Consider the following 19,394-nt stretch of genomic DNA (forward strand, 5'->3'; position numbering starts at 1 on the left):
AGAAGTACTCATTCGTATCACAGATCCAATGCAAGAGTAGACTCAAGTCACCAGTTTCGATATTGGCTAGGTTTTTGAAATTAAAGAAAAAAAAAATACAAGATTCACAACACAATCTTGTTTTTCGTTCTGGTTTGACAACAAATTATTCATTCAGGTGAAGCTCGAAAAATCCTACATACTCCACATACGAGCAAAAGACCCAATTAAATCAGAGATAAGAACATATCACAGAAAAGCCGGGCCTGCAACAAAAAAATAAAACATAACATGGTTCTTATTATCTTATACCAGACAGAAAATTTTGTGAGGACATTAGATTCAGGAGGTAAAACATATAAATAAATAAAGGCAAAGCAATAGAAAACCATAGTATCTACCTTAAGGTGTTATCTTAAGCCTAAGCAGCAGTTTGTGTTACATTTCCTATTGTTTTCCGATCAAAGATTTCAATCCAGTATCCATCAGGATCTTTAATAAATGCTATACCTTTCATTTTCCCTGCAGAAAATTATTCAAAAATAAAGAAAACTTGAAAGAAATGTTTGAAGCAGTAATGCAGGGAAGAATCTGTGATGGAATCAGCAAAATTCAGACATTTACCAATTCCGTTAACATTCAACATTTGTGCATCACAAGTTACTCAAAAATTGCAGCCAACAATTAGCATCCAACAGATGGATAGCTGCGCAACTAAAATATGCTTAATTTTCTTTAATCATTGTACTACCACAAACATCAGATGACAATAGCAACCAGCATCCATACAGAAGGCAAGTTTTGGTGTGGCGTGGTTCCAATTGTTACACAGCATTATAATTGCGTTAAATTAATCAGACAGCCTATCAGAATTACTACGTGTCTATGACCACACCCCATCTCTTGCACTTCATAGTTAAATATAACAAGATGAGAAGGCCTAAATAGAACAAGAAAAATAACATCTAGCCTATTTAATTCAAACCCTTGCTTTTAAAATAGATTTCACCCCCAATTTTCTGACTATTTTAATATTTCACAGTAAAGTTATCCCTTAACATCTCTATATTTATTTAAACATAGACGCCTTCATGCACAGGAATAATGCAAACCCAAACAAAAAAAACTTCGTACCCCATTGCCCAGAGGCTCTTCGCTATGCAAAGGTATGGGGGAGGGATATTGTACGCAGCCTTACCCTTGCATATGCAAAGAGGCTGTTTCCGGATTCGAACCCATGACCAACAAGTCACCAAGGCACAACTTTACCGCTGCACCAGGGCTCGCCCTCAAACAAAATTCAATAATAAATTGTCATGTAGAGAACAGAAACAATTAACATAGTTATCTATTGTACAGCAGACCTACAACACAAACAATTCATAGCTGTTAAAAAATACAATGATATATTCACAACAGTATATGGGCAGTGGGCACCACTAGAATGAATTGAAAACTAAAGAAAAATTGTTACCATCTTCTGGTTTCTTAACAAACTCAACTCCCAGATTCTGAAATCTTTCACATGCCTTGTATGTGTCATCAACAGTTACACCAATGTGTCCTGTATACAGAAAGACAACTTGGTGAACTCACTATTAGAATTCAATCTCCTATTTATCCAATAAGTCAAAGAATACTATAAATAAATCTAGTAAATAGCCGTGGAAATAAATAATTAATTACAGCCATGTTAATGAATAAAAACTAGCAGAAAATAGAACCTGTAAGTAGCAGTAAAAAAAATTACAGACATGTGAGTGATGTGAAAACTAGGTCACTGATAGCCTTGAATCTGAAAAGAATACAAAGCATATAACCTAAACAAATTCAGGAAATGCATCCCATTTACTCTTTTGACAGATAGGAAGGTATAGAGGGAGGAAACGGAATGAATAAGAATAAGAATAGAGCATTAGAGCCTAAGTATTATATGACTGATATTGACTTGATATGATGTGATGTATTACAATGTGATGATATGATCATAAAACCAAAAGCACTAACCTTTTTATACTAATCATAATCCTAACTAGAAAGGAAACAAAGCATGAGATATGGAAATATGGTAGCCAATCCTATAACAAGGAAATGAAGAAAATAATCCTAAAGGATAATTTAAGATATTCTAAGGTATGCTCAAGATAATATAGGATATTTTCACATGATCTAGCATTGTTTAGTTACTCCAAATATTTCAAAAATTACCACCTGCTAAGTTCATCATTTAATGAAATCAATGCCTCTCTTGACATTTCCTGTTTAAAGGAAGCAAACACACAACTGTGCCACAGTGTAAAAGAGAAAATTTTAACAATAGGTGTTTACAGCTAAATGTAATTCATGAAACATGTTAACTCAAAGCATCAAATAAGGACCTAAACACTGCAACATACGGAGGCAAGAATAATGGCCAGCCATTCAGCATATTTTTAGGATAACAAACATAAAGTGTAACCAGTGAATCAAGATTAGAGTCAAAATCTGTACCAAATTAAATTAAATGAAACATCACATACCAAAGCCACGAGGTTCAGAATTGCCATTGTGGTACCCTTTGAACTCTGGATCGCTTTCAGTACCCCAATTACTGTACATTATCTTACTGTTAGATAAGAGACACAAGGATAAGAAATATAACATATTTATATTCCTTACTGTGTCAGTTCAATTGTAGCCTTCTGAGAAAAGGTCCAAACCACTTTATCAATTGGATTACTTGGAGCTTCTGCCGTATTCTAAACAACAACAAACAATGTCAGAAAAAGATCAAAGGTTAAGAACTATTTAGAAAAGATTTAATATTGCCATCACAGCATATATATAATCCAATTCAATTTTCACCACCAAAATTATTGATCATACCTCATAGCCCATGAAGTACAGGCTGAACTTCATCTCCGGAAAATCCAATCTCTTAAGCAAACTAAACCAACCAACAAACTGCCATCAGCATTCATAGCATCCACAGCGAGGAAGAAATTCAAAAATAAAAAAGAATTTGTAGCTAGACATAAATATATTAGTTCAAATTTAATTTTAATAGACTGCCAGTGTAGATATTTTAACATATCCAAATATGACTTCTAAAATAGTTATTATAAAATTATTATAAAAATTAAAAACTTACAACTATACATGCCAATCCTAGATGGGATGATAGTGTCATATTCTAATTAAATTCCATTACTTTTATAGAAGGTCAAGTGATCAAGTCCATTTTCAAGCACTAACAAATAAATAAATAAATAACCAACACAAAAGAAAAATGTTGTATTGTATCTAAAAGAAGAAAAAAAAAAAAACTTACGACATGCCCAAGACTCGAGAATAAAAATCGAGGCTCACTTTGGGGTCTTTGATTCTAAACATCTGTAATTGAAATCACAGTTAAATAGTCAGAAATCAAACTCCTGAAATACACAATAACAATAATATATAATAGTAAATTAGAAAAAGCTAGCTTACAGTTTGTTGCATGATGTAACCCTTGGTGGCTTCGTCAGGAGTTGTATGGAGACCGGGGTTGTTGGAAGGCGATTCCTTGGGTTCCGCAGCCATTGAGAGGAATCGGAATCGATTCGCTTTCTGCGAAGAAAAATAGAGAACGTTGACAACATAAGAATATAAGAATGAGAATGAAAGAAAGCACGAAATTGGAACCTTGGTTTTGGGGGTGAGAGAGAAATGGGAGGGGATTGAATGAGGAGATAGGAAAGGTTGGGGTTTGGCGATGAATCGGAGACGAGAAAGACGGTGTAAGGAAGCGGTGACTGTCATTAGTGGATTTGGTATTTATATGAGTGATTGAAAAACAGAGAGAGAACGTTACCTTTACCTTAAGATGTTGAAGTAGAAGTGGATCAGAGTGAGGGAGAAACAGAGAGAGATCAGTAATGCAGACAGACTAAGATCACCATTCTTGTTCTTATCTTTTTTATTAATATTAATTATTAATTATTATTGAAAACAAATTATTAACAAATTTAAAGGTTAAAGAGTCATTTTATTTTAGCTTGGATAGAATACTGATAAATTCTTTTTCAAAAGATAAAAAAATCAAATATAATTTAATCTTAATATTTTTCTTTTTTTAATCACATAACATTACAATAAATACATAAAAAAAAATAAAAAAAAATAATCATAAGGTAAAACAAACATATAATAAATTAACTCATGAATAGATTTGTTATATTTTTTTTACTTTTGGAATTCATTTGAATTTTTATCTTTTGGAATGAAATTTATCAACATTCTACACATCAGGATGAAAATGATTATTTATCTAAATTTAAAATATAAATATTTTTATTAGATGAAAAAAATTATGTTGCATATAATTTTATTTTATTTTATTGATTTTTAAATAAATATTTTTTAAAAAAATTAACCAATGATGTAATAGACACTTACTGAATTCATCTTAGATTTTAATTAACCAGACGAAATGTGATTATGCAAGAAATTTAACCAATGGTTTTCAGATTAAATTATTTTGGGAATCAACTTAAGCTTGTTTTAACTTAATTAATTAGCAATATAATTTATAAAAAAAATGTTTTGTGAAGATTAATTTTGTTAATTCATTCTTAATTATGAATTGAACATTCTAAAAAAATTGTTAAAAAATATTATTGTTTTGAACAAATAGAAGATTAAATAAGATTAAAATAAAATAAGTCATGCTTTACTCTTTTCTTTTCTCTTTTTTTTCTTTTGTCACCTTGTACCAAAAGGAAATACGTAGGTAGACACATATATCACGTTTTGTACATAAACAATCAAGTAATTTCAGCACGTAAAAATAAAATAAAAAAAAATATTAATTGCAACTATTAAGTAGCAAAAAGGACATGTTGTTAAAGAAAAAAAAATAGATTTTGATAAGTTGGTTGGCAACTTTTTTAGAGTAATAATTTATGAATTTTTTACTTTAAATATTTCATTAACATTAATCACCTCAATTTTAATTGGACGGAAATAACTTAATTGAAGCATTAAATTCTTATTGGAGTTTTTTAAAACATCCAGACCTAATATTGAACACTTTATAAATGTGTCTTCTTTCTAGTCTCCCTTTAAGGTGTTTCAAATTCAACTACAAAACAAGTTAATGTTCATTAATCTTGTCACTATAGAAATGTCCGAGCAGCATCAATATTTAATGGTTATACACAACATGAGGTAATTTATCTCTATGTTGTGGTTTGTTACACTACTTTATGTCTTCATGTGAAGGAAACTAGTTTCCCAAAAATGGGTTTTGTTCTAACTAGCTTGTGACTCTCTTTCTCTCTGAGTGTATGGGTTCCTTTAATGATGGTGAGATTAAATACTCCTGTGTAAAAAGCAAGGCTAAGCTCGGGCGTAGTAATCATCCATGACGTACCAGGTCATAGAGGTCACTTACTACCATGTTTGAGCTACCAGACCGCAAGGAACATACCAGACTGATGTCATCTGCTGCAAAACAAATAAAAAGCAAAAGGTGTCACCTATGATGACACTTTCTACTTCCTACGTCACAAAAATCACTCATTTCCATATATACTTTTTTGACCAATCCATAATGATAATTAATTTTTGTTTTAAATCCATTTTCGTAAAACAAAAACCTTTAATAGACCATGCATGCTCCATCTAATGGGGCAAGTTGACAGTACTCATAAACATTACATCAGTAATTATGAAAAATCCCAGTCTCATAATTTTACACTATAGTATAATCCATTCTGAAAAATTAATTTTAATTTAAAATATTAGATTATGTGATTTATTATTTAATTTATAGTTAATTTGTTAGTAAAAAATAAATTTAAACAAATTTACCCTATAACTTATTCTAAGAGTAAGTGTTTAAAGTTATTCTTGATCCCGTTCATTTATTTTGCTTAAATCTAGCCGCTGTAATATTTCATTAAAATCGGTCACGTGAGATAAAGTTAAGTGACTTAATTATCTTCTATACTCCTACATGAATGAAACAAAAGGATATAAGATGTAAATAGACAAATTATTTGTGTGTTTTGGAACTTTCGATTAGCTGTGCTAAAAGAGGAAACCTCCCTCATGTAGAAGAATAGCGTTTAAGGTTTATGTCTTTTTTAGTCAAATTTTTCATTTGAACTATTATATATTAGTAGCATGAAAAATATAAATTTCTAATATTTTCTTCATTGCAAATACAAATGGGTATGCTATTTCGCAGTGCAGATTGTTTCAAGAAATGTTATTGTTAAGGATCATTTCAAGAGCCAATTAAGTGAGTGACTTGCAAGTTGCAATTTTTTTCCACTATTTCTATTAAATCTTTGTGGAAACGAGCCTAGAGTGACCTTATGACAAATTATATCCTCTGTCATAGCTGCTTTTGTGGTCCTGGTAAATACAACCAGTTGGTGTGCATATTGTTACGTGTGAATCGGTGTGATCACTATATCTGATAAGACTGATATGGTTTTCAGATTTGGTTTTGAAATGTTTGATTTGTTGGTGTTGCAACTAAGAATCCATTGAAGAATATTTTGAGATGCTTGAGAGAATCTTGGTTTGATTTGGTTTGCTCTTTCCTTGATAATTGTCATGCTTGCTAACCTTTGTAATCTCTAAGTGCATTCTTTGTAAGATTCCATCATGTAAACCATAGCAAGTGTGAACTTAAGGAATGGAAATTCAAATTGTTTTGAAAAATATGCAATTATCTCAACTTTTGTGATTTTAGTATTGATTTATTTTTACTTGAAGACAAATAAAACTTTAAATTTGGGGGATGTTTGATAAGTGTTATGCATACGTCATTTGTACATTTAAAATACATAATAATGATCTAATTTATGCTTTTTTAATATTTCTTTTGATCTTAAAAGATACGAATTTAACTTTTTTTGAGTTTCAATCCAGAGAATGTTAAAGTTAATGAATTGACAATGTTTTGGTTCTATTTTTTGTAGAGTTTAACACAACAATAAAGATCTAGAAAATGTCGAAGAATTGGAGTAGCGCACTCAACATGTTAGTGCACGCTCCGTGCAAAAAGTCAAGCTAAAAACCAGTTGGATCGTGTATGTGCGCTAAACGCACATTTGAAGACTTAGTGCATGGTCACTTTAGCGAGTCATACTTTACATGTGCATTCATCACGCACATGCAGGCTTAATGCACAATCAATCTTGAAAAACATGTTTTTGAAAAACAAAAAAAATATAAAAATAATGAGAAAAATAGCCACACGGACATCCATGACCTTGATTTTGTACCCTATGCCTCAATTTACGACAGGTGGGTGGGAACTTCTAGCTTTTGTCAAAGTGAACCGACTTAGCAGTGGTTACAAACTTTGCTTTGCATCTCGAACTTGGATTGATGATTGAGTGATGAGAACCAGGACAAATAAAAGCTTGGTCCTTCAAGCTTTCTGGGAGTATTATATCATCACAAGCTCGAATACCCCATAAACGACATCATGCTACATTCGTAACACCAGAAATTCAGGCGACAGCATCATTTGCCGAATGAGTTTATTGTGAAGAAATTGGAGGCGGTAATGGATGAATCAAATTAGGAACCACAACGAGATCTCTACCCAAAACTAATATTGCCCCAGCATTATTTGCCGTACCTATTCAAATAATAAAGTGCCAAAATTTAGAAGGGAGAATTATCTGTGGAGGAAAGTGGCATGTAGAAGCTAGTAACAAATACGACAGCAGTTTGTAGCAGAGAAAAGTGTGATCGAATGTCCCTGGGCAAAACGCTCAAAGCCATCCATCACACATTCATGTGCACGAACAATCAGCCGAAGATCATTGTTGTTGCAAAATTCCATTACACGATCAGGCTGCAACAGTAAGACCAATTAAAGATGAGCATAATAGTACATATATATGTACCTAAAGTAACACTAAGAGAAGCCTAAAAATTAAGAAAGCACAGACCATCATCCAAGGCAAGTGCCCTATAAAAGTAAAAATAACAGCCATTATAAAAAGTAATTCTTCAAATTAGATGAAATATCAAAAGTTGGGATTAACAATAACGTAAGCAAATCGGAAGGGAATAGATGAGATTTGAAATGTGCAGTACAGCAAATCAAAATCATGGCACTAACAAAATGAAAGTAATGAGTTTTGGAGTTAGGATCAGATGGTCCCACACCAAGACACCGAATCTATAATATAAACAAAAAACGGGTATAAAAACTGCCAAATTCAGAAACCATTATCCCATTTACATCATCATATAGTACACCATACAAAATGCGTCAAGAATTAGACATTAGGGCTCTTAATAGAAATGGAATCTATTCTAGAGTGCCAAGCCTTTCATAGAATAGATGCCATTTGTCACTTCCACATCTAGCATTGTGAGAAAACATCAGAAACTGGACTTAATACAATGTAGTGCCCAGTGTTTAGTTCTGACACGGCATTGGATGATAAGTATGAAATTTTCTACGTCAATCAAATGTCAAACTCAATTTTTCATGCAATGAACTTCTAAAACTATAAAATATAGTATATAAAAAATATATATTTTTTATTTATTTATAAAAATTAAATAATTTATTTTTACAACATTCACATACCATATATAATCAAATATCTTTTTTGAGTTTCGGCAGCAAGAATATTTGACAAATAAAATTATGTGCCTTTTAGAGTTTTAATTAAGATTAAAACATCATTAGTGAGTGATTTAAGTGAGGAAAATTTGAAGTTTTAGTATTGTATATAACAAAAAATAACGTTGAGTTAGCATACACAAAAAGTCAAAAATCTCATATTGCGGATGATTTATCGTTAGACTGCAAGCAGGATTTTACATATTTTTATGCACCTAAAACAAAAACAATACACTTGAAACTTAGAAAAATCTGGTTAATTATAAAAGATAACCCAAACACACTTATAGTCATTAAGAGAAAGCCAATTAACATTTTCTATGCTCAAAGTCACCTAATATTGTCAGAGAAAAAGGTAAAACTTTCTCTTTATTTTCTCTCCAAACAAAAAGAGAAAAATATACCATATTTGTCAGTTTGAGAATCCCGTACGGCTTTACCCAGACCATTTTTTCCCGATTTCATCCCGCGAAACGGAAAAGCGACCCATTGTATTTTTGTTAATTAAGAGAATTGTCATGTGCTTTTGAACAAAAGAAAAGAAAATTCAAATTCCACTTCTCCGGGTTCTAATCGCTTAGGCTGTGCTCGTTAGACATAGAAAAATAAATGACAAAAGATAGAAATGAAGGTGAAATTTGATACGAGAGAGTAAAGTTACAAGTGGTGGGATGGATGGATGGATTCATAGTTTAAAATTCTCATCTTTCCTTCTACAGTAAAATCAATTTTTAAAGCAAAAAATTAGATTTTTTACAACAACAAAATCCATTTTCTTTGCTTTTTAGACAAAAGATCGACTTTTTTTTTGGATATTTTAGGTATAAAAGATTGATTTTCTTTAACACAAAAATATTATTTCTCACCTACTTATCTAGTAAAACAACATAATATATCATTTTATTTTGACTCTATTTTTCTTTTTCAAATTACTTATTTTCTATTTTCATCCATCTTATTTGTCTCCTCTACACCAAAACCCTGAGTTTCCAAAGTTACATGAGGTCTGCTGTTTATTATTTTAACCTTGAAAAAGTCATATATCACCATCATCTTAGTTGTGAATTGTGATCCAATTTAAATGCAAGAACAAGGCATATTGTCGACAATTAATGTCTGGCTATCATCTTATCCACGACTATGGGTGTCAATAAACAAACCAGGTGAATTTCCAAATTGCCAAATTCATTCAGAACCCAAAATCCCTTGATTTCCTTCCTTCACCGCACCCACTTATATCTCTTAAATTAGTTTTCCAATGCAGAAAGCAGGGTACGGTGGCGATGGAATATACAGGTCTCTAAGGCCTTGTTTGGTTCTCCCAAATGACCCCAACCTCTCCCTCGTCTCATTCCTCTTCCAAAGCGTTTCCTCTTTCCCATCCAAAATCGCCCTCGTCGATTCCCACTCTTCCCAAACACTTACCTTGGCGCACCTCAAATCACAGGTCGCCAAACTTGCCCACGGTTTCCTCAAACTAGGCATAAACAAAAACGACGTCGTCCTACTGCTCGCTCCCAACAGCATCCACTACCCTATATGCTTCCTCGCTGCCACCGCCATCGGCGCCGTCGTCTCCACCGCCAATCCCATTTACACAGTCAACGAAATCTCGAAGCAAGTCGACGACTCCAACCCCAAACTCCTCATCACCGTCCCAGAATTATGGGACAAAGTCAAGAACCTCAACCTCCCCGCCGTAATTATCGATACGGAAACAGCTCAAGGGTAAGTATTTTATGCTCTAATTTATTTCTTATAAATTGGAACGAGATAATATTGTTAATTGTCCAAAAGGTCTCATATAATAAAAATTTATTTTAGTTCTCACTTATTTTTCGCTCGGTCCAGACTCGTGAGTTTCGAAGCTGGCAACGAGGTGTCGAGAATAACGAGTCTTGACGCGGTGATGGAGATGGCTGGACCGGCGACGGAGCTGCCGGAGAGCGGCGTGAAGCAGGGGGACACGGCGGCGCTTCTGTACTCCTCGGGAACGACGGGGTTGAGCAAGGGCGTGGTTCTGACGCACCGGAACTTCATAGCGGCGTCGGTGATGATCGGAATGGACGACGACCTCGCCGGGGAGCAAGACGACGTGTACCTGTGCGTTCTGCCGATGTTTCACGTGTTCGGGCTGGCGGTGGTGACGTACGCGGCGCTGCGGCGAGGGAGCGCGGTGGTGGTGATGGAGAGGTTCGAGCTGGAGGCGCTGCTGAAGGCTATTGAGAAGCAGAGGGTGACGAAGCTGTGGGTGGTGCCTCCGATCCTGCTTGGTCTGGCGAAACAGAGCGTGGTTGGAAACTACGATCTTTCCTCGTTGAGGCGTATAGGTTCGGGTGCTGCTCCTCTCGGGAAAGACTTGATGGAAGAGTGTGGCAGGCGTTTTCCTCATGTTGCCATTTGTCAGGTAAGAATATGGAACCAAATCAAAAGTATATTTTAGGTCGGATCAATACGGATTTCAAATTTTCATGGTTATCTTCAACTTTGTTGGGTTTTATCATATTCAACTATAGTTATCGGTATTCCATTACACTATCTTTTTATAAAAAATTTATTTTATTTATATATATTTTAAGTAAATTATATATTATGTTTTTAATTGTATTTTAATTCAAACAATATATATAATAGAGAAATTAAAATAAAAAATTAAGAATTTAATTATATTTTAAAGTTTTTTTTATTTAATTATTTAACTAAGTTAATTTATTTATATTTTCAAAAATTATAACAATAAAATCTTTAATATTATATACATATATGTGTTGTGACAAAATAATTTTTTTAAAAAAATATAATAGCAGATACGTGTATGGTGTAATTTGGCACTCATCATCTTCATTCACATCCTCGTTTAAATAGTTGGAGCCATACTCATATCTGTATCCATATTCGGTCAAAACATGTATTTTCTGTCAAAGAGGTATTTGCCTATACATGATTTTTTGTCATGTCTAATTTAAAGTATATCTATACTTACTAATGTGTATGCCAATGGGATTGATGGGATTGAGTCTACTAGAAGGTCTTTCCCAACAACATGAGAATCAAGATTTGAATTTCCACTTAAAGAGCACACACATTTAATGTTTGACATTGTCTCGAACAAAACTATACAGAAAAAAAAATACTTACTATTGTTATAAAATTAAATTTTATTTTTTAAAAAATAAAGTATATATTTACGTACACTTTTAGCATAATTATTATAAAATTAATAAATCACTCATTTTAATTAGACATCAGTTTAAATAACTTTTACATTGTTATGCATATATTATTTCTCATGATATTATTTAACAAACTTATCATCTACTATTTTTTTGCCTCCATTAGTCATAAAAAATAAGTAATTATATTTATACATTTACTTTCTCTTCAATTTCATTTTCAACTCATTTTTTTATGTATTTTTTTTTTATTTTTCACCATATATACATCATACTTGTTACTTTCTCTTCATCTCTCTTGTGTACACTCATTTTTACTTAAACATATGGGATATAGGTTCATCATTTTCCAAAAGAACGTAACGTATTCAAATTTTCTTGTTTTAATAATAAAACTATATAATGTAGTTAATTCATTAATTACCACTGGATGAGGGTCACATGACTCATGATGACAAGGACAAAGAAACAAAAATAAGAATTGTAACCTTATGATAATTACGTAAAACAATTAAGAATGTTATCCAACCCAACAACGGATCAAGTCTAAAGTTCGGTATATAATGTAATTGTCATTCAGAAGAAAAAAAAGATTGTGCTGTAATTGTCATTCAGACAAATAAAATGTAATGTAATTGTCAACTTTCTTAACACACCTTTAGCTCCTGAGGTGCAATTTTACTTTATTTCATTTAAAGTCTCTTATTCACCAAAAAAAAAAAAGAGTTAAAGTCTCTCAGAACATCGTGAAGTTTGCTACTATTTTAGACATGTTAAGTTCACCAATCTTAAGACTGGTGCTGACCGAATAAACTCTTGACAGTTTGACAATTTTTTTTTCTTTGGTAATATTTATGTAGTATTTTTCTTGTGTTGTCAGGGTTATGGTATGACAGAAACTTGTGGCATTGTTTCTGTGGAGAATCCAAGAGTAGGGGTTCGTCATACTGGCTCAACGGGAACGCTAGTTTCAGGAGTCGAAGCTCAAATAGTGAGTGTGGATACACAGAAGCCTCTCCCTCCTAGACAGTTGGGAGAGATATGGGTGCGGGGACCTAACATGATGCAAGGTAGAGTGCATACCATGGAGCATTCATGCTTATGCATAAAATTCTCAATCTCTAATATTTACTATTGAGAAATGCTACACTCCTTAATATTCTTTTGAACACAAATTTTGTTGGACTCTACTTATTTAATGAGTTTGTATCCCGATTTTGTACTTTTTAGTTGACCAACAATAGATTGTGTGCAGTTATTAGTTCGAGTGGTATTAGACTGAGTTCTTTTAAGTAAGGTCTCGGATTTAAGCCTTGTAATTATGGATGAAAAAAGTATAGTTGGGAGGGGAGAACCCTACTAAAGATAGCTAGTCAAATTTCTCAACGAAAATTAGTCATCAGGGAAGTTAGTAGATATTCCGTACCAATAACATGATTACAATAAAAATAATAGATTGTGTGTTAGAAATAATTTATTAGATAGTGTATTGCTGACACTTCTCTTTGTCATATTACAGAGTCGCGTAACCCTTTACTTCTCTTAGTCAGTGGGGGGATGTTTTTTGCTTTATACAGAGTAATATAACCCTTTACTGAAATATGACAAAGGTCAGCAGCACTCAGCACCATGGTGTCGCATTTTATTGGACTTTGGATCTTTTTTATAAAAAAAAAATGGCTAGAAGCAGTCATGGTAAGGATAAGCACCCCATAATATTGGACTTTGGATCTCAAAACAATTAACCATGGTAAGTTGATAGCTGAATTTCCTAGGCCAGACAGGTTAAGCACACCACTGTCGACTGTATGATAGTTTGGTCTGAATCTGCCAGTTCGGTTCACTTTGTACCTGACACAGCTTGACCATGTCTAGTCTCAGTTCATACAATTGGACACTTATCTTCTCCCTGCTCCCCTTCTGTTCTTTCTAGTTTAGAAAAAAAAAAAAAAAAAAAGATGTGTGACAAATGCTTTTCTTAAACAAAAGACGTGGTCGGGTTAGATTCTTAAAAAAACATGAGTCCTTTTCCAACATTAATACCATCATATGGTAATGTTCTTGTTATGCTTCTAGGAATATAGTAAGAAAGGGACTTTTGTGGTTATTAGAGCATAAACTGTCTGATGCCCCCTCAAATCTTTTTAGTCAAGACTTTAGTTTATTTGTAAATCCTCTGCCAATGTAAGTGCTCCCCCATGAGTTAATAATCTGATTGAAACAACATCTTCATGCACTGTTAATGTTCCTTCTTCATGCTTTTAAATAATTTTGTGAGCATAATTCATCTTATGACTAATTTGTAAAGGGCATTATAAACTGTGGTGGCTTGGTTTATATTCTCATACAACTATACAAGTCTGACTTTCTAATTGGAGACTGTAATTCAGATTCTTCATTCACTCCATGTTTTCTGCTGGAATGTGGGGGATTAACATGTTTTTTACTCTATATGGAGTTTGGTATTAATTTGTTCTGTAGGCTTTTCCTATATAAAACTTAGAGCAAATGTCACAAAAAATTTCAGGCTATCACAACAATCCAGAGGCCACGAGATTGACTATAGATAAAAAAGGGTGGGTACATACAGGAGATCTTGGATATTTTGATGAAGATGGACAACTTTATGTGGTTGACCGTATCAAAGAACTGATCAAGTACAAAGGTTTCCAGGTATGTAGTGCAAATACCATGTCAATAATGAAAATGATTTTTTCTGCTATGCAGTACATTGCATGATTATACATCTGAAATCTTAACCAAATCCTTGTGAGTCTCGGTTTACTTGATTATCAGAAGGATAGTGGGGTGTTGAAGTACATTAATTAAACAAATGCTCCATGTCCCAACTTATAAATGTGTCAATTGTAGTAATTTAAGTTCACAATAATGCATGTGCTGCTCTGTTTGTGTAATTATTTGTTTATATTACTATAACCCTTCAGGTTATCCGGGACAATAAATGAGTTTTTTTGCCTCCTTGTAACTAGGTTGCACCAGCAGAACTTGAAGGGCTTCTCGTTTCTCACCCTGAAATACTAGAGGCTGTTGTTGTGCCGTAAGTATCACAAATTATCTGAAGGTTAACTTTACACGTATTTTGTTATCTATTATTAGGAATTCACACTTGAGTTACTTCCTTTGCAATAGATATCCTGATGATGAGGCTGGTGAGGTTCCAATTGCCTATGTTGTTCGCTCACCCAATAGTTCACTGACTGAAGAAGAAATTCAGAAGTTTATTGCTAAGCAGGTAAGAGAAAGATAAAGAATAAAGAATGAGCTTGATCTTTGATTGCATCTGAATTATTAGTCTATGTGCATTTTTGGTAGCTGTTACACATTTTTACACTTGTTTACAGGTTGCACCTTTCAAAAAATTGCGAAGGGTAACATTCATCAACAATGTTCCTAAGACAGCTTCAGGAAAAATTCTCAGAAGAGAGCTTACTGCAAAAGCACGATCCAAAATATAATATATTACATTCTTTTTGGACAAACAATTTCTGAGATATATTGAAAATTAGGAGTGCGCGCATCAGTGCATCCTGCAAGATTAATCTATATACCCAATCAAGTTTAAAATTAAAACCATGCAATAATCCCTCCATAGTCCAGATTATACTAGCATTCCTTTGCATCTGGTGTTTGTGAACTAAATTTTCTTCTTTTGAAGTTAGAAAAAATGTTAAAATAAGAAACAAAAATTTTACAAGTTAAATTTCCATATATACACTATAGTGTATCATAGTAGTATGATTTTTGAGATGATTGTTGTAATAGCCAACAAACTTAATATTTATATCAAGTTATGATTGAGTGATAATATATTTTTTTTTTTTTACATTATAAGAGCATGTACTATTTTTTTCAATTTATTATTCATCGCTAGTTTGAATTAAGGTTCTTTTAAAGCTTAATTTACTAGTTTCAGTAAAACAAATAACTAACAAATGTTTGGGAAAAAAAAAATATGAGTATAATATTTATAAGACCTGTTCTAGCCCAAGTGCAGTAAGGCCTAATAGACTCATTTGATAATAAGTGAATAGTCTAATCTGATAGGCCCAATATGGAGCTACCCAGAGGCAGACTAACGTATTGGGGAGGCGAGTATTGGCCCCTGATTTTTTTTAATTTTATTTTTTTAATATATATATATATATATATATATAAATAAATAAATCAAATATTAAGTTGTACACTATTAAATTGTTGGTCTAAATAGTAGTGATCTCATTCAAGATCTTAGATTTCAGCCTTAAATGAAAAAATATATATAATTAAGAAGGGAGACTCAATAAAGACAAAAGGTATTTCATACCAATAATATAATATAAAAAAAATATTAAGTTATATAAGGCATTCATTGAAATTTATTTTAATAGATTTTGGATATTTTTTCTTATAAATAAATAATTAATGTAGATTCTTATTATAAAATTATGGTCAAATGACTTATTCGATCTTTTATCTTTTTTTTGTTTAGATTAATTTTTATCTTTTAAAAAGTTTAATTTGGTCATTTCTTTTATTTTATGTTCATTTTACTCCTTGACTTTTAAAAAATTCATTTTGGTCCTTTTATCTTATTAATTTTTTTAGTTTATTCATTTATCTTTTAAAAAGTTTATTTTGATCATTTATCTTTTTTTTTTTCAATTCAATCCTTCAATTCATTTAAGATTGATGTTGTTAATCATTTAAGAATGGACTTTTTAATTAAAAATGAAGTGGAAGGAAAGGAAAAAAAAACTGAACAAAAATGATTCATTTTTAAAGGATTAACAATGTCAATTTTAAATATACTAAAGCATTAAACTGAACAAAAACAAAATTAAGATAATGGACTAAATTGAACTAAAAAAATAAGATAAAAAATTAAATTGAACCTTTAAAAATATAAATGACTAAATTGAACAAAAAGATAAGATAAATGATCAAATTAATTTTTTTAAAAAATAAAAGATAAAATTGAATAAAAAAATAAGATAAATAACTAAACAAATCATTTACCCTAAAATTATCTAGGTTATATTTGGTCCCCGCCCTTAAATTATTTTGTTGGGTCCACCCCTAGAGCTACTAATGCAATTAGAGAACAATTCAAAATTCTTACTACCCACCAAAAAATAATTATTGGATAAAATATATTTTTAATTTCTGTATTTTAATTTTGATTATTTGGTTTCTAAAATTTTAAAAAAATAATAGATTTTGTCTCCTATTATAGACAATTTTCATCATGAGCAACAAAAAATACTATTTTTTATAAAATTCAGAGATTAAATTGATCATAATTAAAGTTTGGAAACTAAAATCGTATTTTACTAAAAATATAACAACTAAAACACATTCCCATAATTAAAGTTTGGAAACTAAAATCATATTTTACTAAAAATATAACAACTAAAACACATTCCCATAATTATTCTACCATAAGTAAGATAATCACTTCATCTTATCTTATAAAAAAGGAGCCTATCAAAGCTAATAGAACTCCACATCATGCTACATCTTCTATCTTAGCCTCCTATACCTCTAACTTTGACTTAAGTATTTAAAGAAAAGTATTAGAGTTCTTGCAAATGATCTCTCCATGTGCTCTTTCGGCATTTTGATCTAACTGGGTCACTTTTACAAATTTATTCTCAATATAGGTTTCTTTTTAAACTATTTCAAAGATGGGTCTATTTTTTGCGTAGCCATGCAAAGCCATGTAAGTGTATCGCCAGTATGAATGGCGAAATCTGCAAGCCGTTGACACGTGAAATGATACCGCCAGTGGAATCGGCGATATCGGTGTAGATTTTGCTGTGGCAAGTTCTCGCCACTCTGAATAGCGACTTGGCCTTGCGCTCGTGCTTCGAGGGGACAGCTGAGGAACGCAGGCTATGCACAGGAAGGTCTCGCCAATGTGTGTTGGGAGATGAACATACCTAACATTTGTAAAATTATTACAATACCTAAAACTATTATTACAAACTATATAAAATTAACGTACCTAAAATTATTACAATACCATAACAAAATATATAAAATTATTACAAACTAAATTAACGTATCAATATTAACTTCTAATACTTAAAACTAAAACCAATTTAACATATAAAACTAACAACTTAAAATATCTAAAACTAAAATTAAAACTAACAACTTAAAATACCTACAACTAAATCTAACAACTTCAAATACCTAAAATTAAAACTACCGTAATTTATAAAACAAAAACTAACACTAACATACAAAAATAAAAACTTAGGATACCTACAAGTAAAACTAACAACTTAAAATACTTAAAACTAAAACTAACGAAATAAAAAAACTATCATTTGTAAAACTAACGTATTAAAACTAACACACAGAACTAAAAAATTAGGATATCCCAAACTAAAACTAAAATTAAGTACCATAAAAAATTATAACTAAAACTAACCTCTAATTAAAACTTACAAATAATATTAACATAAAAACTAAAATTAATTTACAATATAAACTTATAATATCTAACATAAATAATATTAATATCTAAAGTAATTATAACGTAAAAAATATTAATTAACTTACTTGGTTTGACACACTGAAAAAATGGAAGATGGACAACAATAGCAACCACACCCAGCAGCACAAGCACTAACACGAAGAATGCATGAAGAGGTGAGATGAAAGTGTGCCATGTTTGGTTCAGGGAAGCATTTTATAAAGCAGACGTGAATCTCGCCATTGCAACCAGCGAGATACTGCAGCAAGAAATAGTGCACCTCACTTCGTCTTCTTCCACGGGTCTCGCTGCTACGACTGACGACTTCCATGGGCGTCTCGCTACCTCGACTGGCGGCATCCAACTGGCAGCTGTCTCGCCATTCATCCTGGCGGCTTCATCCACGTGTCGCCACGCCAGTGATACCGCCATGCAGGCTAGCGGGATAGGCTGGGGTTTACATAGAAAAACAGACCCAACTTGAAAATAGTTTAAGAACATACCTATATTGGGAATAAGTTTGTGAAAGTAACCCAGTTAGGTCAAAATGTCGTGCTCTTTCCCTAGGATTCAGCCTATCTAAGCATTCAACTAAGTTCCAACTTTCCATCAAGGTCTAGTTTGAAGGCATGCGGAGCACGTGTAGGCAAGTCATTGGCCAAACACTAAATTTGTTTATGGGAACAAGTGGTTCTTATTCTTGATAAATCTAGAACAACCTAGATTGATTTTGTTCCATATATTAGGTTAGTGCTTGTGATGCCTAAGAATGAATATCATGGTGGAGAAATAAACAAATTATTATAATTGCTCGCGAATTATTTAGGACTTGTGCAAAAAGGATAATTGTCTTGGTGAGAGCATTCTGAAAAAAAAAAAATCCGAGTTCACGCTCATTTAAGATGAAAATGTCATAACTGACCGTAGATTAAAAAGAATGACGGAGATCATGCCACGTGTCCCTCATCTTTTTGGCATCTCTCTTCACTGTTCCTTCACTCACCATGTCCTCTCCAACTTCTTGTTCAAGTTTTTCATATTCTCACCCACCGCCTAGAATTAGAATCACAGCTAATTTTTTTTTTATGACGCACATTTTAATGTGGTTTTTTAGAATCATCTTAGAATATGTCTTGAT

General features: G+C 32.2%; 2 protein-coding genes and 1 long non-coding RNA gene across 6 annotated transcripts; 1 reads left to right on the forward strand and 2 right to left on the reverse strand.

The window, feature by feature from the left end:
- Positions 1-54: 54 nt before the first annotated feature.
- GLXI (lactoylglutathione lyase) lies at positions 55-3,910 on the reverse strand. Of its 3 annotated transcripts, none has more exons than XM_006590292.4 (9): positions 3,812-3,910; positions 3,448-3,567; positions 3,290-3,351; positions 2,845-2,905; positions 2,638-2,717; positions 2,499-2,569; positions 1,454-1,543; positions 381-501; positions 55-245 (listed from the first exon to the last, which is right to left on the reverse strand). In XM_006590292.4, the coding sequence occupies exons 2-8, from the start codon at positions 3,538-3,540 to the stop codon at positions 401-403; spliced, it is 558 nt and encodes a 185-aa protein (XP_006590355.1). In that variant the 5' UTR covers positions 3,541-3,567; positions 3,812-3,910; the 3' UTR covers positions 55-245; positions 381-400.
- Positions 3,911-7,265: 3,355 nt separating this feature from the next.
- Positions 7,266-8,322, reverse strand: LOC106795200 (uncharacterized). Its single transcript, XR_001383574.2, has 2 exons — positions 7,917-8,322; positions 7,266-7,819 (listed from the first exon to the last, which is right to left on the reverse strand). It is a non-coding gene; the product is annotated as an uncharacterized lncRNA (long non-coding RNA).
- A 1,284-nt stretch (positions 8,323-9,606) lies between these two features.
- Positions 9,607-15,598, forward strand: LOC100808944 (4-coumarate--CoA ligase-like 7). Of its 2 annotated transcripts, none has more exons than XM_006591058.4 (8): positions 9,607-9,765; positions 9,854-10,330; positions 10,427-11,009; positions 12,656-12,845; positions 14,303-14,448; positions 14,766-14,833; positions 14,926-15,028; positions 15,138-15,598. In XM_006591058.4, the coding sequence occupies exons 1-8, from the start codon at positions 9,743-9,745 to the stop codon at positions 15,249-15,251; spliced, it is 1,704 nt and encodes a 567-aa protein (XP_006591121.1). In that variant the 5' UTR covers positions 9,607-9,742; the 3' UTR covers positions 15,252-15,598. The 2 variants fall into 2 exon arrangements, with proteins under 2 accessions (XP_006591121.1, XP_006591122.1); XM_006591059.4 differs by having other exon boundaries at positions 9,609-9,765; positions 10,454-11,009.
- The last annotated feature ends 3,796 nt before the right edge of the window (positions 15,599-19,394 follow it).

This window comes from Glycine max, chromosome 11 (genome assembly GCF_000004515.6).
Source record: "Glycine max cultivar Williams 82 chromosome 11, Glycine_max_v4.0, whole genome shotgun sequence".
Classification (NCBI taxonomy): Eukaryota; Viridiplantae; Streptophyta; class Magnoliopsida; order Fabales; family Fabaceae; genus Glycine; species Glycine max.

What these genes read in the sequence shown, in the direction of transcription:
- GLXI (XM_006590291.3), bottom strand. Translation starts at nt 3,759, where the DNA reads ATGACAGTCACCGCTTCCTTACACCGTCTTTCTCGTCTCCGATTCATC. An exon ending in GTTACATCATGCAACAAACT is followed by an intron (nt 3,352 to 3,447) that starts GTAAGCTAGCTT and finishes TTTCAATTACAG; the next exon opens with ATGTTTAGAATCAAAGACCC. An exon ending in GCTACAATTGAACTGACACA is followed by an intron (nt 2,570 to 2,637) that starts GTAAGGAATATA and finishes GATAATGTACAG; the next exon opens with TAATTGGGGTACTGAAAGCG.
- LOC100808944 (XM_006591058.4), top strand. Translation starts at nt 9,743, where the DNA reads ATGGGTGTCAATAAACAAACCAG. An exon ending in CTCATGTTGCCATTTGTCAG is followed by an intron (nt 11,010 to 12,655) that starts GTAAGAATATGG and finishes TTGTGTTGTCAG; the next exon opens with GGTTATGGTATGACAGAAAC. An exon ending in CTAGAGGCTGTTGTTGTGCC is followed by an intron (nt 14,834 to 14,925) that starts GTAAGTATCACA and finishes CCTTTGCAATAG; the next exon opens with ATATCCTGATGATGAGGCTG.